This window comes from Oryctolagus cuniculus, chromosome 7 (assembly GCF_964237555.1).
Source record: "Oryctolagus cuniculus chromosome 7, mOryCun1.1, whole genome shotgun sequence".
NCBI lineage: Eukaryota > Metazoa > Chordata > Mammalia > Lagomorpha > Leporidae > Oryctolagus > Oryctolagus cuniculus.
Window position 1 is genome coordinate 43353109 of NC_091438.1, and position 26665 is coordinate 43379773.

Consider the following 26665-nt stretch of genomic DNA (forward strand, 5'->3'; position numbering starts at 1 on the left):
AGAGGTGAAAGTGGAGGAAGAGGAGACACTGGGGCACAGGGTGGCGCAGGGAGTCACCTCTCGCCCATGCCTGGCGGCGCTGGAGGAAGAAGGAAACGAAACCGAGGCGGGCTCTGGTGGGACAGCAGACGGCTCCACCTAGGGCCCAGGTTTCCCTCCGGCTGCAGCCGCCTGCCTGCCTGCGCCCTCCTCTCCCCCTGGCACCGTGCCCCCAGGAGCTCTATTCTTAGCTTGCCCGGGTGTGAAGTAAACCCTTGGGCAGCGATAACCACGCAGAGTCAACACGGCTGCGATAAGCGGGGGCTGGGTCAGATCCGGGCCCAGGCGCCAGGCCCTGCCCTCCCCCAGCCTCCCCCTCCCCCTGTTGATTCCCTGCCGCTGCCTCTGGGGTGGGCTCCCGGCACCCTGGGAATGGGGAAGTGGTTCTGGCTCCCTGGCCGCTTTGGGTCCAGGCACAGCGCCTGCGCTCCCAACCATACTCTCCCAGGACCCTGGCGCCGCCGGGACGCCCCGTCTAGGGCTAGGCGCCAACAGGCTGGGCGCTGCGCCCCCTGGCGGCCATGGTCGCCTCGGGCCTGGGCTCGGAACCTGTGTGACGGGAGGTTCAGGGGGGCCTGGCTTGGGGATGGGCTGGCCTCAGGCGCCATATTCACCAGACACCCCTGCGCGCCCCGACGGCAGGGCACCATGGGGTCCTTCCACCGCCACACGCAGCGCAGAAGCTAACAGGAACGGTCCACACGCCTAGGGCAGGCAGAGATGTGCCTGGCCTCCCAGTTTATTGTTTAGAAACCGTGACAGTGACAGCGGTTGCTCCGCACACGCCTAGCAGAACCCACCGCAGGGGGGCAGCAGCAGGCACCAGAGGCCTTGCCGGGCGCGACCCAGTGGGGACACCCGGCTTCAGCTGGGTCCCCAAGGGAGACTTGGCACATGGGCATGGGTGCGGGACAGGTAACGAACGCATGCAGGAAGGAATAGGGCGTGAGGGGCATGCGGCTGGAAGGTATGGGGGTCCAAATAAATAAAGCGGAATGACAGGCGGGCCCCTGCCCCTCTCCAAGGAGTTCCTGGACACTGGCCAAAGTGCCTGCTTGCCTCAAGGCTGCAGGTCAATAACAGTGGCGCAAGGAGCTTGGCAGGCAACGGGCAGAGCTGAGTCAGGCCCGGTGTTCCAGGCACTCTCCCTCCCTCGAGCTGGGGGTGCAGGGCAAGGATGGGGAAGGGGCTCTCTCCATGACTTGGGTGAGATGCCAAGGACAGGGCATGGGCCGGAGAACTTGGAAGGTGTGGGTCAGAGAACGGGGGACATCCAGGGGGGTGGACACGGGGGAGTCCCTTAGTCGAGAGAAAGCCCTGCAAAGACACAGACACAGGTTGAGGGGCGGGGCCACGTGGTAGAAAGTTTGGGGGAGAAGCTGCCGCGGGGAGGGGGTAACCGGGCGCCAGGAGGCCTGCACCAGGGCCTGGGAGGATCAGTCCAGCTTGGCGAAGCCCCCTATGGTGACCTTCCTCTCAGGCTTAGTGCCCACGGGCTCCTGTAGCTGCACCGCCCCGCCCCCAATGAAGCAGAAGGCCGGGCACACAGGCCCTGAGCAGTCCAGGGGACACTCCAAGAGCCCCCGGAAGGACACCGCATCCAGGAAGGAGACTCGGCCCCGCTCGTAGTCCAGGCAGATGCCCAGGCGGGGCGGCAGGGGCACCGTGCAGCCGGCTGCTGGGCCGTCCCTCCCCGTCAGCCCCGCGTTGGAGCTCGCTCCGGACCCCAGCAGGATCTTGCCCATGCCGATGGTTAGAAAGGCGAAGGGCGGCGATGCTTCCACGGCGGCGTCCTCGGCCCCGCTGTCGTGCCCGCTGTCTGGGTCGTACCTGCAAAAGCGGGCGTCGGGTTGGCAGGGCACTGGGGCTGGGGTAAAGGGAGCTGAGAGGTTGGCATGATGGGATATTGGAGCAGCAGGCTGAAGAGGTGGGGCTGGGGTACCAGCAGAGAGCATGGAGAAGAGATAGGGGTTGGAGTGTGGGGGCAGAGGGTGTGGTTTGGGGAGAAAGGGGCACCCGGCAAGAGGGGTGTGGGGAGAAGACAGGAACTGCTAAAGCACACTGGAGAAGCGTGGCTCCCACCCACCTGGACAGGACGGGGTCAAGGGAAACAGTGCTGGGGCGGTGATGCTGAGGAGTGGGGGGCGGGGGGTGGGGTCCGGCTGGCGAGGGGGCCTGGGGAGAGGGGAGGGGTGGTTGGAGTCAGAAACTTTACAGAGATGCGGGATTGGGAAGAACAGAGTCCAGGAGGGACTTGGAGCTGGGGAGGAGGCATTGTGAGGAAATGGGGTGGTGGTGGGATGCTGTTACGTAGGATGTTGGGGACAGGAGGGCTGTGGGGATGGGACGTTTGTGGGAGGACTTTAGGATGCTGAGGAAGGATGTGGGGGAAGGAGGTGTCGCAGAGAAACCGTGTTATGGAGAAAAGACGTTGGGAATGGGTTGCTTGGGGGAAGGGGCGCAGAGGCTTGGTGGGACGGGGGTATCAGATGGAGGGACGTGGAGCTGGCTCTCCTCTGTCACCCCTTCCCCGACCACACTGGGAAAATCAGTCCCCAAAGACCCTTTGGCTGAGTCCACCTCTGCCCTGGCCACAGGCCTCCCAGCCTGGCTTCCTCTGCAGCCCCTCCTCCGCTCCGCCCCGCCCCAGCGAGTGTGCGCCCCCTTTGCCACTTCTGTCCTGCTCCCGGCTCCCACCCAGGGCCCCCAGCCCCATTCACTCCAGAGGGCTCTGACCTGGGGCTGATCACATCCGAGGCACCCTGGAAGCTTTCCTGAAGCTTGCTCTCCAGCCCAACGCCCACCTTGACCAAGTAGGAGGCCGGATCTACGGCGCAGGCCCAGTAGCTGCGGCCCTGGGTCACTGCCACGTCGCCCAGGACCACGTCCACGCTCAGGTGGCAGCTGGTGAGCAGCCGCTCCGCAGCCAGCAGCAGGGGCAGCCCCGGGACGCTCCGCACTGCTCGCTGGTCCTTGCTGATGGCCAGCCGCTCTCGGCTTGCACCCCAGCGGCCATCGAGGAAGAAGTGCAGGACTGGAAGGAGGAGGGGGTTGAGACAGAAGGGTGGGCTCCGGGGGCAAACACGGGCGCTGAGGACTGTGGGGTGTTGGTGCACGACACGGGGGCGTTTCTGAACACGGAGAAGGTGGCCAAGGTGTTTGGTCACCAGCAGCAGGCAGTGGGCTCTGGGGAACAGGGTGTGGGAAACTGGAGGGGGGCATGTGGAGAAAAAATGGGCAAGGGACCCCAGGGAGAGTGTTTAGTGGACACATATACCAGGGTCCCAGCCCCAGCTGACTCAATGCTTCCCGTGAGCCCTTGGCCGTGGCGGGGCCTATGGAGAGCCTCTGCTGTGACACTACCATTGTCATCTCTGTCTGCCTCGTCCCCCCACGCTGTGCTGCTCATACCCTTAAGCTTAGCCCCTACCTCTGGGGCCCCTTACTCAGGCCGTGCGGCTCCCCTGTGGTCTGCAGCCCAGGCTTTGGATTGGCCCAGCTCCAGCCATTGCGGCCATTTGGGGAGTGAACCAACTCTGCCTTTCAAATAAATAATTAAATCTTTTTTTTTTTTTAATTTATCTGGCACTTTTCTCTAGAAAATTAAAAAAAAAATCCTCACGGCCACGCTGTGAGGTGAGTGGTGGTATCATCCCCATGGAAGGGGACTCTGAAGTTCAGAGAGGCTGAAAGACTGGCCCGAAGACACATAGCTGGCCAGAGGTGGTGCTGGGGTTTGAACCTTGGCGGTCCAGCTGGAGCTCAGCCCTGCCCCCACCCCGCCCCTGGCTCTGTGAAGCCATCCGGAACAGGAACCCTCGGCCTGGCGAGGCCCGGGCCGGCTGTGCACTCACTCACCTGGTGCCGGGGGCGTGTGCAGGTGCACGTCCTCGCTGTACTCGCCGTAGCCGGCCTTGTTGCAGCCGCGGACGCGCAGCACGTACACGGAGCCGGTGTCGGGGTTCTCGAGCAGCGCACTCGTGCCCCTCACCTCCTCCCGCCGCTGCCAGCGTGCGGGGCCGGGCTGGGCAGGCACGTCCGTGCGGCGGAACTCGACGGTGTAGTGCCAGGCCGGGGGCGAGTGGGGCGGCAGCCGCCAGCACAGGAAGATCTGGTCATAGGCAAAGGTGCGCTGGGTGTCTATGACGGGCGCCTCGGGCACTGTTGGGAAAGACAGCACAGGTTGGTCAGGGCCTGCCGGTCGGCCTGGCACGGCGGGGGAGGGGAAAGCAGCGGGGGCCGGGGGGGTGAGTGTGGGTGAGGGGGAGCTGGGGGCAGACCCCCTGGGGCATCAGGCCTGGGGTGGGCAGGGCCCAAGGGAAGAGAGAGGCTGGGTGGGGTTCAGGAGCTCTGTGCTCTGCCCTGCCCGGTTGGCCGCTATCTCACTCTGGCCTGAAATAAGTAAGTCACTCCCCACCCGCCGGGCCTCAGTGTCCTCCTCTGTCCCCTGAGGGTACTGGGGCAGGTGCATTCTGGGGGTGCTTCGGGCCTACACATTCTGGGAGTTCAGAGGAGCCCCAGGGTGAGGCAGGCAAAGGCCACTGGGAGCCAGGCAAGAGGAGCCTGAGCGGGGCAGAGGGGGATGGGACCGGTGGGAGGTGCAAGAGTCAGCAAGATAGACAACGGGGAGACAGCGGAGGGGAGAAGCAGGCGTGGCGGCAGGGGCAGAGGCCACGGGGAGGAGAATGGAGGTCCAAGGGGCAAGGCCACCAGGACAAAAGGTCAGAAGGGCCAGAGTTGGGCAAGTGCCTACAGAAGGCAGAAGTGGGTGACACGGTGGAAGGACCAGGAGTTTGGGTGAAGGCAGGAAGAAAGGAAGCAGTGAGTGGGTGGTGGAGCTGTGTGGGGGCTGCGGGGCGGGACGGGTGGCCCGGCGGGGGGCAGGGCCCCCGGGGCAGGGCCGCTGACTTGCCTGGGGTGCTCCGGAGCAGAGTCCGCGGTGGCCACAGCCTACAAACAAAGAGAGCGAGAAGCAGCGCTGAGCGCGGTGGGCGGCGTGGCAGGGTGGGCTGGGCGGGAGGAGAGGCTGGCCAGGCCGGGCAGGAGGCCGAGGAGGTCCCTGGTGGGCACTGCCCCCCGGGCCCGCTGCTGGGGAGCAAGGGAAGAAGGCTGCGATTGGGCATGGGGCCCGGCCGTCTCCTGACCTCGCAGAAAGTTGAGTTCCGTCAGCAGCTTCATCTCACGGCCCACATCCAGTTGGTAGTGGCGGAAGGAGGAGCTGGCAGCCGGCCGGAATGTCTGCAGGGCCTCGGTAGCCCGGGTAATCCTGGGATGGGGCATAAAAGGGTCAGGCACTGCCATCCGGGCAGCTCCCCTTCTCCCAGAGGCCGCCTCGCTCCCCCGCAGCCCCAGCGTCTGCTCTGTGTCTCTTCCTTGGCTCCGGGGGATAAGCTGGTGTCAGTTTGGCCTCAAGAAAATCCTTGGGGCCCCAGCTCTCTCTCTCTCTCTCTCTCTGCCTGTAAGTTCTCCTGCAGACACTGTCCTGGGTGATGGCCCCAACCACAATGCCCCTGCCCCCCCAGGAGACCTGGGCCCTTGCGCCACACCCCTGAATACCTGCTGTGCAGCTGCTTGGCTGCCTGCACAAAGCAGGGCTGGTCTGTTTCTTTCAGTACTTCCTGGGCATAGCCCACCAGGCCTGAGCCATCGAGCAGGCTCCGGTGCTCCTGGATCTGGGCGCTGAGACGGGCCAGCCGCTCCTGCTGGCACTCTTCAATGGCCTGCAGCAGCGACGCTCGCTTCTCCTCCAGCACAGCCCCCAGCCCCCGCACCAGCTGCGACACCTCCTCCTTGGCCTGCTGACCACTCACCTGCCCAGGGAACAACACCCGAGGGATGCATAATTTACTGTCTTGCTTTTTGGGACGCCACGCTAGGCTAGGCTCAGAAAGGTTCTGGGGGAAGTCCTAGCGACCCATTCCCATACCCTCAGATGGGCTCCACGTCTGCCCATTCGTGCTAACCTTTCTGCACGCTCACATCACGCTCCCAACTGCTTAAGCCCTCACCTAAATAAAAGGGGCCATGGTTGCACTCTGTGCCATGCCTGTCGTCTGTCCTGGGGTCAGCTGATTCGAGCACTCTGGCAGAAACTATCAGAGCTGTCAGCCCCTGGATCACACTGAGTGTGCTACCCTCGGCAGGCCTGAAGGCATGTGAGCCACAGCAGCCCAACGGCCGCTGCAACCCAGGTGGGCCTGGCCTGGGACACTTGTGTTCCTGCCAACCTGGTTGAACCAGAACCGAAACATGTGTGTGCACGCGCGCGCACACACACACATACCCCTCAAGGGCTTCCTGAGTGTGCAGCAAAGAGATTGGGTCACTCCTACCCACACCCCTTGCTGGCCAGCACTCCCAAGCAGGGCCCGGGGCCCACCTCGGCGGCCTCCCTCACCTCAGTGTGCCTCACGGTCTCTTCCAGCTCACAGATCTGGGTCTGCACCGTGTCCTGGTTTCCCAGGATGTATGTCAGGTTCTTTGTCAGCTTGTCCTGAGGGGGAAGAAAGAGATGGGCATCGCACTGGGTTCTGCGGAAGCTGGTGGTGAGGCAGAGGTGTGGGAGGGTGTGACTGTGGCTCAGCACCGCAGGTGAGTGGGGAAGGGTCTCACCTTGAGGGCTTGGTAGGCGCTGAGCACTGGTGTGATCTTGTGCCCACTGTGGGTGCGACGCACCCGGCAGAGTTGGCATACCAGCCTTTGACATGTCTTGCAGTAGTGGGTCACCTCTTCTTTGTGGTCCGGGCACATCAGGCCCTAGGGACACAAAGGGCAGGGAGATAGGCAGCTAACTGGAAGTGTGCACTGCCCCTGGGGCAGGTGGGACGGGAGCCCACCCCGCACAAGCGGTCCGGGAGCCCAGGGGAGTGCAGCCAGCGGTACTCCACAGTGCCACCTGGTGGTGCACACTGGCATCAGCGAGAGCTTTTCCTGCAGTCTCTGGGCAATGCCTGTTTCAAACCAGCCTTGCTCCTCCCTCAATCCACCTCCCTGCCATGTGTGGGAACAACAGTAATGATGGGAATTAATCTGAGCCTGTGGTTGATATTTAACCTTGTCCATTCTGTTTACTGCTGCACTCCTAACACCTACAATAGCCCCACACACTGAGGTGCTCCATAAATATTTGTTAGAGGAAAGAATGCATACAGGCGAATTTAATGCACAGATAACACTCCTGAGTGAATAAACATTGTCCCATGTGCTCTTGTCAACAACCTTGCAGGGACGAGTATTGCAAGGCACATGCCATCATCCCCAGGCTACAGGAGAGAAGGCCAGAGCTGTGGACTGCTCTGTCTGGGGGGTGGGGGGAGAGAGTGTGACAAGGGCCACCCCCTGCCCACCTTCTTTTTGGAAGCCATGGGCCCAGCACCACCATGCCCCTCCTTCCCTCCGTAGGCTGGCTCACCTTGGGGCGGAAGGAGAGGGTGGGCAAGGTGGGCTCGTGCTGGGCCTTCTGAGTGCCCCACGGGTGGAAGAGCTTGAAGCACTCATTGCAGAAGGTGGCTCGGCACTCCGTGCAGCCCTTGGTGGCCTCGAGCGGTGGGGGCTTGCACAGCTGGCACAGGATGGCGCCTCCCACACTCACACTCTGGCGGTACCTCTCCACCACACGCTCCAGGGTGAGGTTCCGGAAGAGACCCGCCAGGCCCCGCTCCCCCAGCTCCACGTCGCCCTGGCAGGCTGGGCACGGGAACACGATCGCTGGGGGGTGCAGAGCACCTCGCTTCCTCCCGGGGTACGTCCCAAAGCCTGTGGGCGGAGGTAGAGGAGGTGAGAATTACAGCCGGCTGGGGGTGAGCAAATCTGTTCAGTTACAAAAGGAGCTAATTCCAGCTCTCGCTGGAGCCTGGGTGAGCAGTACTGCCAGCCCTGACAGACAGACAGACAGACGTCCTGTTCAGGCACGGACCACTCTCACCTTCCTGATGGACAGCCTGCCCCGCCCCGCCCCCGCCCCAGCCCTACCTGACTTAAGCAGCCGGTCCAGGCGGTCTGGCTTGGGGAGTGTTCTTCGGGAGAGGCGGGGGCTGCGGGTGGAAGGGGTGGAAGCAGGAGAGGTAGGCTCCGAGCTGGGGTCCCCGCCGTGGCCCAGGTAGCCCTGCTGGCCCAGCACCTCTCGGGCACAGGCCTGGCACACGTTGTGGGTACAGGGCAGCACCAGGGGCTGCTTGTACATCTCCTGACACACTGGGCACAGCAGCTCCTTCTCCATGTTCTTCATGCTCGTCTGCAGAGGGACCGAGAGGCCGGGTCAGAGCGTGGGCACCTGGGCATCTCCGCAGGCCTCTCAGCTGTCCCCAGGGAGGGGCCAGACAAGCTACCCACGTCCTTCCCCCAACACCTGCTTTAGCTCCCAGGTCTGCGCCTAGGAGCGTGCCCAGGCCCCCCGTTTCCCTGCTGCAGAAAGAAGGCCCGCAGACAGGCCAAGGTTGGAGCGCCTGCCTCCCCCACCTTCAAGCCCCACCCCCACGGCTGGGCCGCAGCAGCCAGGGCTGGCAGCCTCCCTCACCTGCCGGCATCCCTCCGAGTCGGCGCCTCTGGCCCACGGCCTTTTTCTCAAGGGCACCGCCCATTCCGCAGCTCGGTGCGGACCCCCGCCCCCCCTTCTCTGGCACCCCTCTCCCACGCACGCCCCCTCCCCTTCGCCAGGCACCGCAGGCTCGCCGGCCTCCTGCCAGTCCCTGCGGCCTCCTGCCAGTCCCTGCGGTCCTCCCGCCGTGACTCTGGCCTGTGGCCGCTCCGGCATCCTTCACTTCCCCATCCATCTCCTGGGGCCCCCGGATCCCAACTCCGCCTCCCAAGATGCCCCCCCACCAAACCCGCGCACCCTCCGGCCCTCCGCCCCTTCCCATCGTGGCAACCAGCTGCAACCCCCACCCCAAGCTAAGGGGATACAAGAGCCCCGCCTCCTCGCCCCCCTCCCCGCCGGAAGTATCCCTCCCCCTTCTGGTGGCAGGGGGGGGTCCTCAGGCTATGCCCCACCCCCAACACCTCACCTTGGTCCCTCTCTTCGCAGCCATCCCGGTCAGGGGCGCAGCTGACACAAAGGAGGGAGGGACAGGGAGGGAGGGGGAAGGAAGTGGTGGGGGGGAGCAGGGTTGGCACCGCCCCTGGGAGAGCCGGGCACGGGTTGCCATGACAACCGCAGTCTCGGAGGCAGCCCTGAGTGGGGGTGCGGTGGGGTGGGGTCTTGGGGAGGGGTCCAAATTGGGAAACGCACCCTGGGGCGCCTCCTCCCTTGCCTCCCACCTGGCCTCAGTTTTCTTGGAAAGCACGCAGGCTCTCCCGAGCCCCCTGTGCTTGATAGCCCCGGCCCTGGTGCACTGCTGGCGGCCACCCCGGCCCGCCCGCGGCGTCTGGGCAGCGCCATGCTCCCCACGCCCCGGCAGGCAGACGCCTCCGCGGCACCCCGCTCCCGGCTGCCGGGGGCTGCCCGCTCGTACCTGCATCCCGACGCTCCCGGTCGTATCTGCCATCACTAGCCCCCCGACTACATCCCGGCATCTTCCTGGATTCCCACCTGCTCAAGGTCCGGGCTTGTCCCGGACCCCGAAACGCCCCCTCCCCTTGCCCTCGACCCCACCTTAACTCACACTGATGCGAACCAGTGCATCCATGATGGACGTGAAGGTCTGCATATCCTCACCCTCAGCCATGGCCCTACTGTGCCCGCCCGCCCCTGGCTGCCCGATCCCGGCTGCGGCTGCGAACCCGGGGCTCGATGCAGGAGCCCGGTGGGGGTGTGGGGAGGGGGTGGGGGTGAGATGCCACTGCGCATGCTCCAGGGACCGGCCTCGAACAGCGCCCGTCGGGGTTGGGGGTGGGAAATAGTTCTCCCCACGTGGTTCTGGGGAGGCCGTGCGTGGGGTGGGTTGGGGGGTTGGTGGGTTTAACAGATTAGGGGGTTTGAGCATAGAGCCATTTCTCATATTCGCATTCTAAATTGCTTCGAGTTTTAACTCAACCAGAGAGGTTACTTTCAGATGAAGATGCTCCAGGTTGCAGAACACTACATTTTGGGTTGTTGGGGCAAGGATCGCGGGACAGGGAGGTTTGAGGAGCAGGCACTAGAGACGACATAAATGTCAAAAAAGACAGAAGTGGGCTAGAGGCCAGAGGCCATGCCCGATTACTTGAAGAGATAAGTGCAGTGAGTAGGAAGAGGCGGAGAGGCGTGGGTACCCGGGGCGGCGGCGCGCCTGGGCGGTGGCTGAGGATGCGCTCAGACGCACTGCTTCCTCCCTGCCGGGAGAGGGCGCTGCGCGCAGGCGCCGCGAGCAAGACGGAGGAAGAGGCGAGGCCGCGCAGCGCTCGGACGCACGCGCACAGTTAACCGTGCCCGGTTCGGTTCCACTCTTTCTTGGCCAGAGGCGCCGACTGGACCCACGGGCGGGGCATGATGGGTAACTGGACCGGCGGGATCCCCGGGGTCCGCTAGCAGGGGTCAGGCTTGGGGCGGGCAAAGCTGACGTGGCCTAGGCTGCGGGCTGCGGGCGTCTCCACTGGACCGGGAGTGGGGGGAAGGGCCTGGGGAAGGCCAGGGGGTCGCCGCGGTGGGTGGGCAGTGTGGCTGCAGCCCCGAGCGTGCTTGGAAGAGGCGGGTCCCCCTGGCTCCCGGAGGGAGGGCCGCGCCTCATTCCGCCCGGCGCCGGCTCTCGTCCGCTGCAGTGGTGGGTACCGGCACCTCGCTGGCGCTCTCATCCCTCCTGTCCCTGCTGCTCTTCGCCGGCATGCAGATGTACAGCCGCCAGCTGGCCTCCACCGAGTGGCTCACCATCCAGGGGGGCCTGCTTGGCTCCGGCCTCTTCGTCTTCTCCCTCACTGTATCCTGCCCGCGGGGCGGAGGGCGGAGGGCGGAGGGCGGCGGGGACAGCGGGCAGAGGCGAGGGCCACGTAGGCTCCGCGTTGGCCACACAGGAAGTGACGCCTTAACCACCTCCCAACCCAGGCCTTCAATAATCTCGAGAATCTTGTCTTTGGCAAAGGATTCCAAGCCAAGGTCTTCCCTGAGAGTAAGTCAAAACCAGGGGTTGCGCATCAGCGGGTCCGCTCCTCTGTAACCTCCCCCAGGTGCCGAGATGGCGGGGCTCGTGTGCGTTTCAGGTTGTACCTCTTTATGGGGCACGGAGCGATGATTTGATACATGCCATACGCCGTGTGCTGATCAGATCAGGCTCACTGGCGTGCACCCTGCTTCTCCTGATGTTCGGATCATTGGCGCCTCTCTCCTCAAACAGTGGGTTGTTGTGAGCCACTGCGCTGTAGAATTGGAAGAACGTATTCTAACTGTGCTTTGGTGTTTGCCGTCCATACTCGCCGCCGGTAAAGCTCATTAAGGAGAAGTGTGGAGACTGATGCCATTTGTGGATCCAGCACCCTGTCCAGCTCCCGGAACTGGAGCTGGAAGGCAACGCCTCTGAAAGCCAGCGGCAGCTGTCCCCGTCCTGTGGCCAGCTCCCAAGGGAGGCGAATGGGCCGGTGTGGGCTGAGGTTTTGATTCCATTGCCGAGGAAGGAAATTTTGTTTGCACCAGGAGAAGCAGGACCACTGAGAGGCTGGGGTGTGCAATCTGCGAGTTGTAGTTATCTGGGGGGCTTGTGAAGGGCCTAAATATTAGATACATCAAAGTCCCATGATGACAGGAACTCTGACCAAATGAGAATAATTTATATATTTTTTTTTTGCTTGGCATAATCCTTGTTAAATTGCTCATATAATTGAGAATTGATGGTTTAATTATTTAATGGAAAGTTAAGTTTTAAAGCAGATCAGGCATCAAGGCCAGCTCTCCTGAGGAATGCCACACGTCGCAGAGTCTTGGCAGACGCGGTCTCCTGCGAAGCAGGGGTCTGTCCTTGCTGCCTCACTCTGCCTGCCCCAGGTCTTGCTCCATCCGTGGCAGGCCTCCAGAGCTTCTTCGGTCCACCAGGTCCAGGACTTCTCTGTTCGTTTTTTTTTTTTTTTTTTTTTTTAAGATTTATTTATTTGAAAGAGAGTTACAGAGAGGCAGAGGCAGGAGAGAGAGAGCTTCCATCTGCTGGTTCACTCCCCAGTTGGCCGCAACAGCTGGAGCTGAGCTGATCCGAAGCCAAGAGCCAGGAGCTTCTTCCGGGTCTCCCATGCAAGTGCAGGGGCCCAAGGACTTGGGCCATCTTCTACTGCTTTCCCAGGCCATAGCAGAGAGCTGGATCGGAAAAGGAGCAGCCGAGACTAGAACCGGCACCTTTATGGGATGCTGGCCCTGCAAGCTGCAGATTTAACCTGCTATACTACAGCACCGACTCCTAGATTTTTTTTTTTCTTTCAAGATTTATTTGAAAGGTAGAGTGACAAGAAGAGAGATTTTCCATCTGCTGGTTCAATGGGGCTCCTGCATGGCTATCAGGGACCCAGGTACCTGAACGGCCATCTGCTGCTTCCCAGGCCCATGATCAGAGACAAGTGGCTGGGACTGGCACGGCCCTGGCACTCGGATTTGGGAAGAGATGCGGGATGTGGGCCTCCCGAGTGGTGGCTTAATCTGATGCACCTGTGGGTTGTCTTCATTTGCGACTGAAGGAAACCACTTCAGACAAAGTCCTGGCCTCTCTGCCTTGTCTGCCCTCCTCAGCTGGACAGCTGGGGCCCTCTGCCCTTGCCTTCTGCCCTCCCACCCTTTCTCCCATCCTGTGTCAGTCCGCCAGATCCCCTCCTGCCCCCCGGGTGAGGATATCCAGACACTGCCCTCTGACCTGAGACTGCTGCCGGTCGGCACATGCTGAGTTCATTCTCTCTGTCTGGCTTCTGGGGGAAAGGGTGTAACCTCCTGTCCCAGTGAGATTGCGCGTTGCCCCTCGGGCTCTTAATTGAGGAAAGATGGGTTAGGGACATTCAGTGAGGTTTGGAGCAGAGCAGCTGTCTTTACGTCCTGGGCATCATTCAGGCTCTCTGAGGTCCTCCTGCTGTCCTCATGCCATACTCTTCCAAGCAGGTTCCCCAAGAGTCAGAGGGCCCCAGAGTTGCAGATGACGTAAGAGTGCCTGATGACACAGCAGGTTAAGCTGCTATGACACCAGCATCCCACATGCCTGTTTGAGTCCCGGCTGCTCCATTTACGATCCAGCTCTCTGCTAATGCGCCTGGGAAAGCAGTGGAGGATGGCCCATGTACTCAGGCCCCTGCCACCCTCGTGGAAGACCCGGATGAAGCTCCTGGCTTTGGTCTGGCTTGGCCCTATCCATTCATTGCAGCCATTCTGGGGAGTGAACCAGTGGATAAAAGAGCTGTCTTTCTTACTCTGACTTTCCTTCTCTGTAACTCTGACTTTAAAAAAATAACTCTTCAGGCCGGTACCGTGGCTCAATAGGCTAATCCTCCACCTAGCGGCGCCAGCACACCGGGTTCTAGTCCCGGTCAGGGTGCTGGATTCTTTCCCGGTTGCCCCCCTTCCAGGCCAGCTCTCTGCTGTGGCCAGGGAAGGCAGTGGAGGATGGCCCAGGTGCTTGGGCCCTGCACCCCATGGGAGACCAGGAGAAGCACCTGGCTCCTGCCATCAGATCAGCACGGTGCGCCGGCCGCAGCGTGCCGGCCACGGCAGCCATTGGAGGGTGAACCAACGGCAAAAGGAAGACCTTTCTTTCTGTCTCTCTCTCCCACTATCCACTCTGCCTGTCCAAAAAAAAAAAAAATCTCTTCAAAACAAACAGGAAGAAAGGGCCTGGTATCTCCGTGCTCACCACTGCCCTGCCTTCTTGCCTCCCTAGTTCTCCTGTGCCTCCTGTTGGCTCTCTTTGCATCAGGCCTCATCCACCGAGTCTGTGTTACCACCTGGTACGTACCTGACAGCTGGGGGAGGGATCCAGTGCGCCCTGGCCTTTGGTGCCAGAAATTTTACCCGCACACCTACCTCTGTCTGCCTGCCCTCCTTTGCCCTACCCTGCTGCCCTGAACTGGAGCCCGGATTCTTTTCCTGGTGCCAGTGCCCACCCCGGCAGGCGCCAGGCCGGCAGTGTGCCTCGATGCCTGACCTTTCTTCCTTCACCGTGTAGCTTTATCTTCTCCATGGTTGGTCTGTACTACATCAACAAGATCTCCTCCACGCTCTACCAGGCAACGGCTCCAGTCCTCACACCCGCCAAGGTCACAGGCAAGGGCAAGAAGAGGAACTAAGCCTGAGTGTCCAATAAAGTTGATTCTTTGTAGCTGTGTGTGCTGTGGTGCACTGTGAGCCTGCCTGTGCCTGCTTGGGTTACGGAGCATTGACGGGTGCACCTGCTCTTCCGACTTCGGGGATGGTGAAGCTTTCTTCCTCCAGGGTTCATTTTCACCAGGTATTTATGGAGTGCCAGCCACTGAATTGGCACTAGTGTGTGTGAGAGGCTCATCGAGGAGCAGAGGTAGTGGGTGAGCTGAAGCCTTGACCTTCGGGGAAAAGGGATCACCTGCCCGCCAGACCTGCGGTGGGTGTTCGCACAAGAGGAAGGGAAGGGAAGGGAAGGGCAAGGGGCCATGGCATTCCACGGGACGGCTTTGTTACTCAGCTCGAGACTCAGAAGACGAGCTTCCTGCCCCTCAGCTGTGAGCCTGTGGATGGGAATTCCCTACTCTGCTCCAGCAGCACAAACATGGGTCTGTATTCAGAAAGCCTTCCCGGGATGGTCACGCCTCCCCCTTTGTTCTGAGCCCCTCATTCCCCCACCCCACCCCAGTAGAGTAGCCAGGATACTAGGAAGTTCCAAAGTTTTAATACAGTGTGCAGAACATAGGAGCAGGACCTCTGACCCCTGAGACAGGCTTGACGGAGAGAAGGCAGGTGGCAGTCCAGGCCCCACCTGCCTGCCCTTGTCATGAGGAGCGGCTCTGCCCAGTGCCCATGCTGGGGCACTTCAGCACCTCCACCCCGGGTGGTGTGGGCGTCCCTGTGCACACAGAACAGAACCCTGCGCGTGAAAGGTGCCTAAGTTAGGGAAGCAGACTCAAGGAGGATGAACAAGGCGGTCCGAGGAGTTCTGGTCAAGGATTACAGGCTACTCCCATTTCCTGGGTTTTCCTGGCCAGAACCCTAGCCCCTTGCCCTTTGGTCTTCCCCGCTAAGCGGGGAGTGCTGGGCGGTTTGCTCACGTTGCCTGCAGAGGGCGCCCTGAGCTCGCGGCTCCTTCCAGGAGGTAGGGCACAGCCAGCCCTGGGGGCCGGGTCCCGGCTTTCTTGGAGGACCGCGGGAGGCTGGCCCCGTGCAGAATCCAGCTCTTCTCCGGCCGGGCTGGGCGTGGGAATGGAGTCCGGTGGAGCCTAGTGCCTCCCTGAGAGGGTGGCTGTGCTGGGGGTGGAGGGTGGGGTCAGGGGCAGGGAAAGATTTCCGGGACCCTTTGTGGGTGGAGGGGAGGTTGTCTAAGGGGGCCTGTAGGGAGGCTGGGCTAGTTCTGAGTCTTGCTGTCAAACCTTGACTCACCTCGAGTGGGAGCCATGGCAGAGGGCAGGTGCCAGTCCAAGTGAGCACACACACAGCCTGCGGGCCCAGCTGCCTACGGCACCGTGCCTTCCCCAGCAGGAACTGGCTTGGGTGGGCCAGGCACACAGCATCGCTTCTGTGGCTTGGGGACGGTGGGGTGGAGCCAGAGAGCATGTCCGGTCTGGGCACCTACTGTCACCCACTGTGTAGGAGCAGGGGCAGTGTGTGGCCCAGGAATAATGACCCCTTCCTCAGGGAGTGGGTACATTTTACAAGGCAGGGTGGCGCCGACCGCCTCCCCACCCCACCCATCTGCGTGGTGCGTGGTTGCAGGCGGCCTGCACCTGACCTACCAATTAACCCTGGAAGGGGTATCACAGCCACCTAATCACCATCATTAACTAAGGGGGCGTGAGGGCATCAGGCTTGGGGAGACCTGGAGGTGAGTGAGAAGGGCAAAGGTCTAACTAACCTCTTGCCCCTGGACTCCCAGGGCTCGGAGGCCTGTGGGAGAGACGGGTGTCCCACCCCTGGAGGACACAGGGAAGCCAGATGTTTCCTCCCGCTCCCTCACACGTGGCCCCAACAGCCCCGACACCGCCGGCACCCGCCGGGCTCCGGAAACAGGAGTAAATAATGTAAGCGAGTCCAGGGGGAGGGGCTGCAGCCTCGGAAAGCCCTGCTCTCAGGGCAGAAGGTGATGCCCCCCACCCCCACCAGAGGAGGGCGGTGAGAAGGTGACGCTGAGGAGCAGGCAACTCCCTCACCAGGTGCTGGCACTAGTGCGAGGGACGCCTGGCACTTAGGGCATGGCCAGAGGGTCAGGACGGGGCCTGGGGGCGCCAGGGCAGGCAGGGCAGGCGGGGAGGGGGAGTCCGCGCCAGGCCTTGGCTCCAGCCCTTTCCGGCCCTTATTGTCCTTGGTGAGAACAGGACGCCGTCGCGTTCCCACTGCCCGCCCCCCAGCTCTGCTCCCCAGGGGCTCGGGAAGGATGTTGGGAAACAAGAGGGAGCCGGGGCCCCGTAGAGACAGAGATGCTGAGAGACACAGAGACAGATACAAAGGGGAAAGGGCCAGTCAAAGGCGAGCACTGAAGCCCATTGTGAGCAGAGCCGGCCTGGGAACCCGGAAAGAATGGGCGGCGGGAGGCCCAGCCCTCGGGGACCTCCTTGACTCAGGGTCCCAACAGAGCTGCTAAAGGCCGGAACCCTGGGGCGGCACGGTCGGGGGCACTTAATTGCTGGTTCCTCGGCCTGGCTCCTGGCAGACAGGAAGCTGTTCTGGGCAGGCTGGGGATCCGAGGCTGCAGAGAGAGAAGTGCCCAGCTTGCCTTAGAGTCGGCGGCGCATCAGCATCAGCCAGGGCGAAAATGCAGAAAAACAGACATGTTTACATCTGACAAATTAACACTTTTAACACAAAATCACAATGCAACAGAACTATGCTAACCTCCAGATCATTACGGGATTTATAGAGAATTCCCCTCCGCAGGGAGCCATGGCTTAAAGTCCCGTGATAATGGCCATGCCAGATTCTCTTGTAGTGTTTGAAAATCCCTTAATAAAAGTTAAGTCAATTTTATGGTCAGTCTCTTCTCTCTGCCCCATCAGAGTGACACGGTGACCCTAGTGGCACTTGGAGGTGACATCTGGAGTCTAAATGTGAGGCCTGAGCCGGGTGGGTGGCCCTGGTGGCCTGTGAGGAGCCCTTCCCCGTGTGCTGGAAGGAAGAGCTGGGCAGGTCCCCGTCCACAGTAGGCTGCAGCCGGCCACACCGTCCAGGGGCATTGGAGGGCAGAGTTCCTGTCCATGGTGGGGGTGGGGGGCTTGGGTCTTACAACAGAACCCTCCCTTTGCTGGGTCGAGAGTTGCTGTGAGGGCTGACCTCAGGCTGTCTCCAGGGGTGTCTGGGACTATGCTTTGTGTGTGTCTCTGTGTGAGGGCACTAGGAATACCCTCCCCCACTTCCTGCCTGCAGCCTCTAGCCCAATTCTGGCTCAGAGGGCATGACCACTGTGGGAAGAGGCTGCACCTTGAAACCAGACGGACCTGTGCTCTGGTTTGGGCTCTGCCACCTGCCACCTTGGGCAACGTGGGTAACCTGCCTGTAAAGCAAGGGTAATAATACCTTCCTCACATTGTGGCAATGAGGATTCGATTTATATATTAAAAAAATTTTTTTTTGTATTTATTTGACAGGTAGAGTTATAGACAGTGAGAGAGAGAGAGAGAGAGAGAGAAAGGTCTTCCTTCCATTGGTTCACTCCCCAAATGGCCGCTACAGCCGGCACACTGTGCCAATCCGAAGCCAGGAGCCAGGTGCCTCCTCCTGGTCTCCCATGCAGGTGCAGGGCCCAAGCACTTGGGTCATCCTCCACTGCCTTCCCGGGCCACAGCAGAGAGCTGGCCTGGAAGAGGGGCAACCGGGACTAGAACCTGGTGCCCATATGGGATGCTGGTGCCGCAGGCGGAGGATTAACCAAGTGAGCCACGGCGCCGGCCCGAGGATTCTATTTAAATGATACAAATGGCACTGCTTTCCTATGTGATGACAATAACAAAAACCTTCAGTTCAGCATTTACCACCTGCCAGGCACCGTTAACGGACAGATAGCTTCGGTTTTATAAACTTTTATTCGAGAGGCAAAGAAAGGACAGACAGAAATCTTCCATCCACAAGTTCACGTCCCCAAATATCTGCAATGGTCAGGCCGAAGCCAGGAGTTTGGAGCTCAATCCAGGTCTCCCATGCGGGTGGCAGGGTGAGAGGCTGGAATTGGATGAGGAACTGGAACTCCAGCCCAGGCACTCTGAGAGGCAGCGAAGGCATCCCGCGAGGTGTGAGTCACTGCATCAAAATCCACCCCCTCGTTATTTGATGCATTCGGTTTCATTTATTTTTGTGTCCCACCCCTCGAATAAGCTTCATCAAAGGCAGGAAATTGATCTATTTTGTTCACCGGAACACTGCTTGATATACAGTAGGTGCTCAATAAATGTACAGTAAAAGAGAGCCAAGGACCCATGAGCCACACACCACTGTTACACTCTGACCTCTTTGCAGAAACTCCTGGCCCCGCCCTCTTCCAAACTGCTGCATCCCCAGGAGGACCCAGACCCAGACGTTCAGTGAGCTGCCCAGGCCTCCTCCTCCGGCCCTCGCGCTATCGTCCGTTCCCACTGTGGTCTCCAGGTCACCTTCTCTAGGGAACCCTGACTCACCCACCCAGCCCCTTCTGCAACCACCAGCACAGTCCCCTGCCAGCCCGTCTGTAATTTGCTAAGTATGTGTTGCTGTAGATTATATGTGTGTCTGTCCTGTCGCCCCCTGGGGAACTGTGAGTGCCTTGGGGGAAGGGATGGACTCAACATACCCCGACCACCTGGACCCCGGGTGTGGAAACCAAGGAACCCGCGTCGGGGGCGGGGCTGCGAGGGCGGGGCGGGGCGGGGGTGTGGCTACCGCGCAGTCCGGGGAGTGTAGCGTCTCAGGTAGAACGCACGGCAGCTGTCGGGACGACGGCAGGGGTCGCTAACACCCGCGGCACACGCTGTTGCCGGCCCCTTGCCCACGGGGCCCTGTGGGAGGTGGGGGAAGTCGGGGCACTTGGGCTGTCTTCACCCACTCGAGGTGCTGCCGCGATCCTAGGCTGTACTGTGTGAAGGAGTTGTGTTTCTTTTAATTCGGTTCCCTGGATCTAGGGCAGGGTGCGGTACATTGTCCTGGTGAAGTATGCAGGCTCCGGAGTCGGGTTGTCTGGGCTGTGCCTCAGCTTCCTCATTGGGAATGGAGATAATAATAGCACCTGTTTCATATGGTGGCTGTGGAGATGGAGTGAGATAGCGCGCATATGCACTGGCCACCATGCTTGATACATAGGGAGCAGTCGAGTCTCGAACCGGTGCCCATATGGGATGCCTGCACTGCAGGCGGCGGGTTTACCCGCTACGCCACAGTGCCGGCCCCTAAAATTATTTATTTATTTGAAGGGTGATGGGGGGAGAGAGGGAGATTTCTCCCATCTATTGGTTCCTTCCCTAAATGCCCCTGGCAGGGACTGGGTCTGACCAGAGGCAGAAGCCAGAATGCTCTCCAGGTCTCCCTCAGGGATGGCAGGAACCCGGTTTTTAGGCCACCACAGCCGCCTCCCAGAGTCCCCATGACCCGGAAGCTAGAGCCTGGCACTCTGTTATGGAAAGCAGGCGTCCAAACAGGTAGCTTCATCTCCAGGTCAAACACTGCCCTCGGAACTGTTTTTTTGTTTTAAGATTTAAGGTGGAGTTACAGAGGCAGAGAGAACAAGATCTTCCTTTCTCTGGTTCACTCCCCAAAGGTCTGCAATGGCCTGTACCAAAGCCAGGAGACGGGAGCACCTTCTGGGTCTCCCACATGGGTGACAGGGTCCCAAGCACTTGGGCCTTCTTCCACTGCTTTCCCAGGTGCATTAGCAGGGAGCTGGATTGGAACTGGAGCAGCCGGGACTCGAACAGGCGCCCATATGGGATGTCGCACAGCTACACCGCAACACTGGCCCGACACCTCTGCACTTCTAAGCACTATGCTCATCTTATTATTTCTTATTTTTTTTCCATTTTAGATACAACGAAATGACTGTCCACTGTAGAAGGCACAGATTTCTTTCTCTGTAATCTTTATTCTCCTAATATACTCCTCCCCTCCCTCATCCTCTCAGTTTAAATATATCCCAATTTTTAGTAAAATTAATTTCAGTGTTTACATTACGATGCCTGTGAAAACATTCTTCACAGTTGGGCCACGGGGTGTTTGTACTGAAACTACGAATCTGTAAAAGCTGCTTTTGTTAATTTACATGGAAATGGGCTGAGAACCTGGTTCTCTAAGGTCATACACAGGTGGTGGTATTGTGGCATGGTGGATTGAGTTGCACTTCTGTCACCAGCATCCAATATCCCGGAGCACCACTGCCAGTGCCGCTGCTCTGCTTCCAGTCCAGCCCCTGCTAATGCACCTGGGAGAGGAGCAGATGGCAACCCTGCCGCCTGGAGACATGGGTAGAGTTCCTGGCTCCTGGCTTTGGCCTGGCCCAGCCCGGGTTGTTGTGGCCTTTGGTGAAGCAGTGGATGGAAGATTGGTGTCTCCTTCTCTTCCTCTGTCACTCACATAAACAAACAGGTAACTCTTTTGGAAAAAAAAAAAAAAAGATTTTATTTGCTTATTTGAGAGGTAGAGTTACAGAGAGTAAGAGGCAGAGAGAGAGAGAAAGGCCTTCCTTCCACTGGTTCACTCCCCAAATGGCCGCAATGGCCGGAGCTGCACCGATCCAAAGCCAGGAGCCAGAAGCCTCCTCCAGGTTCCCACCACAGGTGCAGGAGCCCAAGCACTTGGGCCATCCTCCACTGCTTTCCCAGGCCATAGCAGAAAGCTGGATTGGAAGTGGAGCAGCCGGGACTTGAACCGGCACCCATAAGGGATGCTGGCACTGCAGGCAGAGGATTAACCTGCACCACAGCACCAGCCCCACAGATAACTTTTTATTTTTATTTTATTTTTATTTTATTTTTTGACAGGCAGAGTTAGATGGAGAGACAGAGAGAAAGGTCTTCCTTTTCTGTTGATTCACCCCCCAAATGGCCACTACGGCCGGCCTACTGCGCCGATCCAAAGCCAGGAGCCAGGTGCCTCCTCCTGGTCTCCCATGCAGGTGCAGGGCTCAAGCATTTGGGCCATCCTCCACTGCATTCCCGGGCCACAGCAGAGAGCTGGACTGGAAGAGGAGCAACCGAGACAATCCGGCGCCCCAACTGGGACTAGAACCCGGGGTGCCGGCGCTACAGGCGGAGGATTAGCCTAGTGAGCCGCGGCGCCAGCCACAGATAACTCTTTTTAAAAATCATAGACAGTCACAAATTTTGCTATTTGAGATCAATCAATGAGAATGGAACATTGCACTCTGGCCTGGAGATCCGAGCCACATAATCTACCTTGACACTGAGACACAGCCGCTATTTCCAACTCAAGTGCAAAACCTCAGAGGATGGATTTGGGGGTACTACATTCCATATTTATCTGGGTGGTTTCCAAGTGCACTCTCTGCTTCTCAGCCTACACTTCCAAACATGCTTACCTCAGGTCTTCTAAAACACTACTTTAGTGGCAAGCTGTTAGCCAGGCTTAGGAGCTGGAAGAGAGGCATCAGCATCCCGTATCGGAGGGCCTGGTTCGAGTCCCAGCTCTGCTCCCAATTCCAGCTTCCTGCTAAGGCACCCCCGGGAGGCAGCAGGTGATGGCTCCAATAGTTGGGTCCTGGCCACCCACAAGGGAGACCTGGATGTCCTTCCTGGCTTTGTGGGCCTTTAGAGAATGAATTGGTGGCTGGGACCTCTTTCTCTATCTGTCTCTACATCTTGAAAAAGTAAATTACAGAGAACAAAACCAAACCCCACTGCTTCATTTGAGTTCTCCCTGAAGGCAAACTCTTCCGGTGTCCTGCAGTGACCCTGTTCTCCCCGCGGCTCTCTGAGTGGCCCCATGGTTGTTGGTTGTTGGTTGTCAGTGCGCGCTCCCGCTCGCCACAAGGCAATAAACCTGTGTTCCAAGTAGCCTTCCACACTGGCCTCCTGTCGCTTTCCTGTCCTTTCTTTTATGCCTCTTTGTTTTCCCTGAAGCTGGTAACTGCTGACCCTTTCCTTTACTTGGTTTTCTATGTAGTAACCATGAGTCCATCCTCATAACTTTTTTTTTTTAAGATTTATTTTATTAATTTGAAAGACAGAGTTACAGAGAGAGGTAGAGACAGAGAGAGAGGTCTTCCATCTGCTAGTTCACTCCCCAGTTGGCTGCAAAGGCTGGAGCTGCACCAATCCAAAGCCAGAAGCCAGGAGCTTCCTCCGGGTCTCCCATGCGGGCACAGGAGCCCAAGGACCTGGGCCATCTTCCACTGCTATCCATCCCCATAACTCTTAAAGAAAAATGTGGACCTGCTGTCAGCACCTCCTGGGGTGGGGAAGCTTTTTTTCTGCCAAGGGCCCTGTGGATATTTATAACATCCTTTGTGGGCCATACAAAATTATCAGCTTAAAAAAATTTAGTCTGCTGTGGCTGGCACTATGGCATAGTAGGTTAAACCTCCACTTGTGGTGCCAGCATCCCATATGGGTGCTGGTTTGTGTCCCAGCTGCTCCACTTCCGATCCAGCTTCCTGATAATGCACCCCAGAAGCAGTGGAGGACGGCTCAAGTCCTTGGATTCCTGCCACCCACGTCGGGGCTTGGATGGGCTTCCTGGCTCCTGGCTTTGGTCTGGCCCAGGCCTGGCCATTGCAGCCGTTTGGGGGGTGAAGCAGCAGATAGAAGATCTCTTTCTCTTTCTCTCTCTCTGTAACTCTGCCTCTAAAATAAATAAATAAATCTTTAAAAATCAATTAACCTGCTGCAGATGTATTGAAATTACCTGCCGTTGCCTTGGCGGAGCCAGACCAAATGATTCCGTGGGACTTACACATCGAGTCCCCCACCTCTGCCAGCCTTAAACATCAGTAATTTCTCTGTCCTTGAACTTCTTGTATCCCTGTTCCTCTGGCTCCAAGCTGTATGTGTTGCTTCTCTGCGTTTCTTTTCCAAAACTTAATAACCTGTGTGCAAACACACATCTCAAGGCATTATGGTCAGCCATGAAGCCATCTGTTTCCCTGACTGCTTTCCCTCGCCTGGCCCAGGCCTCCTGATCTCTCTGTTACCTCTCAAGTCTATCACAGTGCTGAAGATTCTAATGAATGACTCCGTGAGTGAATGGGATTTCTGCATTGGAGAACTGAGTTTAAGGGAAATGATACTTTCTTTCCACCTTGTGGCAACGATTATGGGTGTGTTCAAGTTTTCCTCAAGACCCACGCCACCTTGGAGCACGGTCCGAGGGAGAGGAGCAGCGCCAAGGATCCTCCAGACCCAGACTCAAAATTTGGCTGCGCAGAGTCGGCTCCACATTGTATCAAGACGAAGGACTGGGCGCCTCCGTAAGAACTACAACTCCCAGAAGGCCGCGCGGAGGAGGGGCGTCAGCCGCGGGGAACTTCCGGGCGCTGACGCCGGTGCGGCGCCAGGAAGAGGAGACGCGGGGCCGCGGTAAGGCTGGGTAGAAGGGCTGAATGGAGGGCGAGGCGGGGGTGGCGAAGGCAAGGACCCTCAACTTTTCTTTTTCTCCTCGCAGTGACTATGACGAAATTAGCGCAGTGGCTTTGGGGACTGGCGCTCCTGGGCTCCACCTGGGTGGCTCTGACCACTGGAGCCCTGGGCTTGGAGCTGCCTTCTGCCTTCCGGGAGGTCCTGTGGCCCCTGCCCGCCTACCTGCTGGTGTCCGCCGGCTGCTACGCCCTGGGCACTGTGGGTTATCGCGTGGCCACGTTTCACGACTGCGAGGACGCCGCTCGAGAGCTGCAGAGCCAGATCCAGGAGGCCCGAGCCGACCTAGCGCGCCGAGGGCTGCGCTTCTGACCCCCCTCCCCCCCATTAAAGGCAGTTCATTTTCTAACTGTGTTTGAGTATAGGGCATGGAAATTGGAATGTCTGGGTGGCAGCGGGGGAGAAGGGACTGGTGGCGGAACCATGCCAGCCTCTATTTCATATTTCTGCATCGGGTGGCTCCCCGTGTGCTCCAAGGGAGGCGAAGGGCCCTTCTCGAGGTCTCTCAGGACGGGCCGCCCCTTCGCTTTCCCGGGCCTTTAGCCTTGCCTAGAAGCCCCTCTTGAAGCCTGATTCCCTTTGTGAGGCCTTCCCAACCCCATGGTTTTTTCAGGCTCCCTTTCTGAGTCAGTCCTGCCCTCCACCAAGCCAGGCAGGTAGAGAATCATGGATAAAGAATGAGCTCTGATTGACAGGGGTGGAGAACAATTTATTTTAAGGCACATTCTAAAAAAATCACCCCAACCTCAAAATTAAAAAAAAGGTAATTTCTCTTAAAAAATAAACGTGATTCATCTCCCGGGTCCCACCTGAGCGTCTCAGTAAAGCTCTTTCGTTGAGCCCTCTGACTGCAAAGTAGCCGTCGCCCCACAACCCGCCGCACCCACAGAGCGGGTCAGAGGGCCGGCTGCACCAAGGGGCTCTCTTTGGTATCCGGCTGGCGATAAGGGGTGAGGTGAGCTGCTTCAGGTCTGCAGGAGCCGATAGTTCCTGTCTTGCTCCTGTGGGTACTTCCAGAAAAGCCAGAAGCGGATAAAGCTGGTGAGGATTCCTGGAAGGTTGGGCACCTGAAATCGTAAGAGCTGCCGTGAGGAGAGGAGCCAGTGTCCCACCCTGCACGCCCGTCACCCCATCCCCAGTTTGCTTACCATGATGTAGGGATCTCGGAGTCGAAACCCATAGAAGGACCAGGAGGCAGAGGTAAGGAGGGTGGCAATTGTGAGTGAGAAGGAGAGTCGTTTTGTTGATTTGGTCTGAATGACCTTGGCCTGTGGGAAAGGATGACGGGTACTCCTGGCCCAGGCACATCCTAAAGTTCTCACCTTGCCTAGGAGTCGCCAAACCTCTCCTCACCTGCCTGTACTACCTATCTCCTTTCAGCCTAAGGGCTGCCCCTTCCTCTGCGTACAAACCGCAGTCTCTGGGCGTGGGAGCCTGCCCCCCCCATGGATACCCCCACTCACCAGGTCAGCCAGCGGTGAGACGTACATGCTGATGGTGAAGACGCTGCAGAAGAGGCCCAGCTGCTGAAGCCGGGCCTCGGGGTCAGGCACCAGGAGCCAGAAATAGGCATAGCCCAGGACAAGGAACCCCAGCAGCGATGCTGTGGGTAGGAGCACGGCGCGCTGCAGGGGAGAGAGGGCGCTTACTCCCAGCTGTGCCAGGAGCAGGCCTCACCTCCCTGCTGGAATCCATCCACTCTGCCCTGTCCCAGGCTCGAATGGGGAAGCCAGCCTTTGTGGGCCTGGCCATGCAGCACTGCAGGCCCCTAGGGGAACGAAAGGGATCTCCTTTTGTGAGCTCGGCACACACAGGAGTAGCTTAACAAGTGCTTGTGTGATTGGGGAAGCAGAGCTAATCGTGGCATTCTCGGGCACTGGCCCCTGCTCAGAGACAAAAGCCCTTTCTCCTGCGCTCGGGGCAGCCCAGGCATCCCCAGGCTGGCGAGCACTACCAGCCCTGCAGGAACCTGGGCCCCGTGTTGCATCCCAGAAGGCTGCCTTCGTGGAGGACGGGGAACTGCAAGGCTGGAGGGCCTTCCAGGAAAGGGCCTGAGTGCAGTCCGTTACAGCCTTCCGGGAAGGAGTGTTTGCACTGCCAGCGGGGCAGGGCGTGTAGCCAGGTGGGTCCCCGCAGGGCCTCTACCTTCTGAGGGCAGTAGTGCAGGTACACCAAGATATACAGGGTCTGCAGCACGGCACCCACGGCGTTCACGAACATGAGCGTCCCATCTCCCTTCAAGGTCCCGTAACTCAGCCAGCCCAGGTTGCTGCAGGGTGGGGGTGGGGGGACAAGGCCCGCAGGTTGAGTGTGGGAGTGGGACCCGTCCTGCCTACCCCTCCCCCACCTCCCTCAGGTAGCCACGGCCCCTCTCACTTGACATCCGTGGTGAGAAAGGGCAGGAACTGGACGCTGTCCACGCTCCGGGTCATCTGCATGTGCCTGAGGTCCGAGCTGTAAGCGGCCCCCAAGGGAGGGGTGAGGTGTGGGGAGCAAGAACCAGGGTGCTGGGGGGGGGGGTCCGCAATGCCTGTCACCCTCCCCAGGCAACCACAGACACCCCTCCCCCGGTCGCCCACCCAGTTGCCCTGTCTTCTCCCTCAGGCCGAGTGACCAGCCTCGCCCTTGGGCCTCAGTAGGCTCAGATTCTATTTTGACCCCATGTTCCGGACGCAGCCCACTTGGGGCTGTGGCCAAGTCTCGGTCCCATCTTTCCTGACTTCCTGGTCCTGCCCCCAGCCCAGCCCGGCCGCGCTCTCACAGGCCGGTGGAGAACATTCCGAGGGTGAAGAGCACACAAGCTCCGGAGAGGAGCGAGTCGACCACGCCGCCCTCCTCCATCCCGCCAGAGTCGGATCCCGCGCCCGCTGGGCGCCGGACACGGGACGCCGGCAGGTTCAGCCACGCCAGAGTCCGTGACGCCGGAGCCCCGCCCCGCCCCGCCCCTCGCGCCACGGCTCCGCCCCCGCGCGCTCAGCCCGTCCCTCCGGAAACTGAGCCGGAGCCCCGCCCCCCGTAGCGCGCCGGACCGGAA

General features: G+C 59.7%; 4 protein-coding genes across 7 annotated transcripts; 2 read left to right on the forward strand and 2 right to left on the reverse strand.

Moving 5' to 3' along the window:
• Nucleotides 1–760: 760 nt before the first annotated feature.
• Nucleotides 761–10128, reverse strand: TRIM46 (tripartite motif containing 46). 4 transcript variants are annotated; one of them, XM_002715427.5, is made up of 10 exons: nucleotides 9639–10128; nucleotides 8011–8272; nucleotides 7451–7794; nucleotides 6652–6795; nucleotides 6437–6532; nucleotides 5596–5849; nucleotides 5184–5305; nucleotides 3898–4200; nucleotides 2776–3073; nucleotides 761–1869 (listed from the first exon to the last, which is right to left on the reverse strand). In XM_002715427.5, the coding sequence occupies exons 1-10, from the start codon at nucleotides 9972–9974 to the stop codon at nucleotides 1476–1478; spliced, it is 2553 nt and encodes an 850-aa protein (XP_002715473.3). In that variant the 5' UTR covers nucleotides 9975–10128; the 3' UTR covers nucleotides 761–1475. The 4 variants fall into 4 exon arrangements, with proteins under 4 accessions (XP_002715473.3, XP_008262578.3, XP_051714541.2 ...); XM_008264356.4 differs by having other exon boundaries at nucleotides 9042–10128; XM_051858581.2 differs by lacking the exon at nucleotides 9639–10128 and adding an exon at nucleotides 8555–8654.
• Nucleotides 10129–10288: 160 nt separating this feature from the next.
• KRTCAP2 (keratinocyte associated protein 2) lies at nucleotides 10289–14225 on the forward strand. The gene is made up of 5 exons (XM_017345831.3): nucleotides 10289–10448; nucleotides 10714–10868; nucleotides 10994–11057; nucleotides 13788–13854; nucleotides 14073–14225. The coding sequence occupies exons 1-5, from the start codon at nucleotides 10442–10444 to the stop codon at nucleotides 14191–14193; spliced, it is 414 nt and encodes a 137-aa protein (XP_017201320.1). The 5' UTR covers nucleotides 10289–10441; the 3' UTR covers nucleotides 14194–14225.
• A 9433-nt stretch (nucleotides 14226–23658) lies between these two features.
• On the reverse strand, nucleotides 23659–26597 carry SLC50A1 (solute carrier family 50 member 1). Its single transcript, XM_051858601.2, has 6 exons — nucleotides 26393–26597; nucleotides 26008–26085; nucleotides 25777–25900; nucleotides 25095–25256; nucleotides 24780–24899; nucleotides 23659–24698 (listed from the first exon to the last, which is right to left on the reverse strand). Exons 1-6 carry the CDS (start codon nucleotides 26470–26472, stop codon nucleotides 24597–24599), a joined length of 666 nt encoding a protein of 221 aa, XP_051714561.1. The 5' UTR covers nucleotides 26473–26597; the 3' UTR covers nucleotides 23659–24596.
• Nucleotides 23665–23980, forward strand: DPM3 (dolichyl-phosphate mannosyltransferase subunit 3, regulatory). Its single transcript, XM_008264357.4, has one exon. The coding sequence runs from the start codon at nucleotides 23665–23667 to the stop codon at nucleotides 23941–23943; it is 279 nt and encodes a 92-aa protein (XP_008262579.2). The 3' UTR covers nucleotides 23944–23980.
• Nucleotides 26598–26665: the final 68 nt, after the last annotated feature.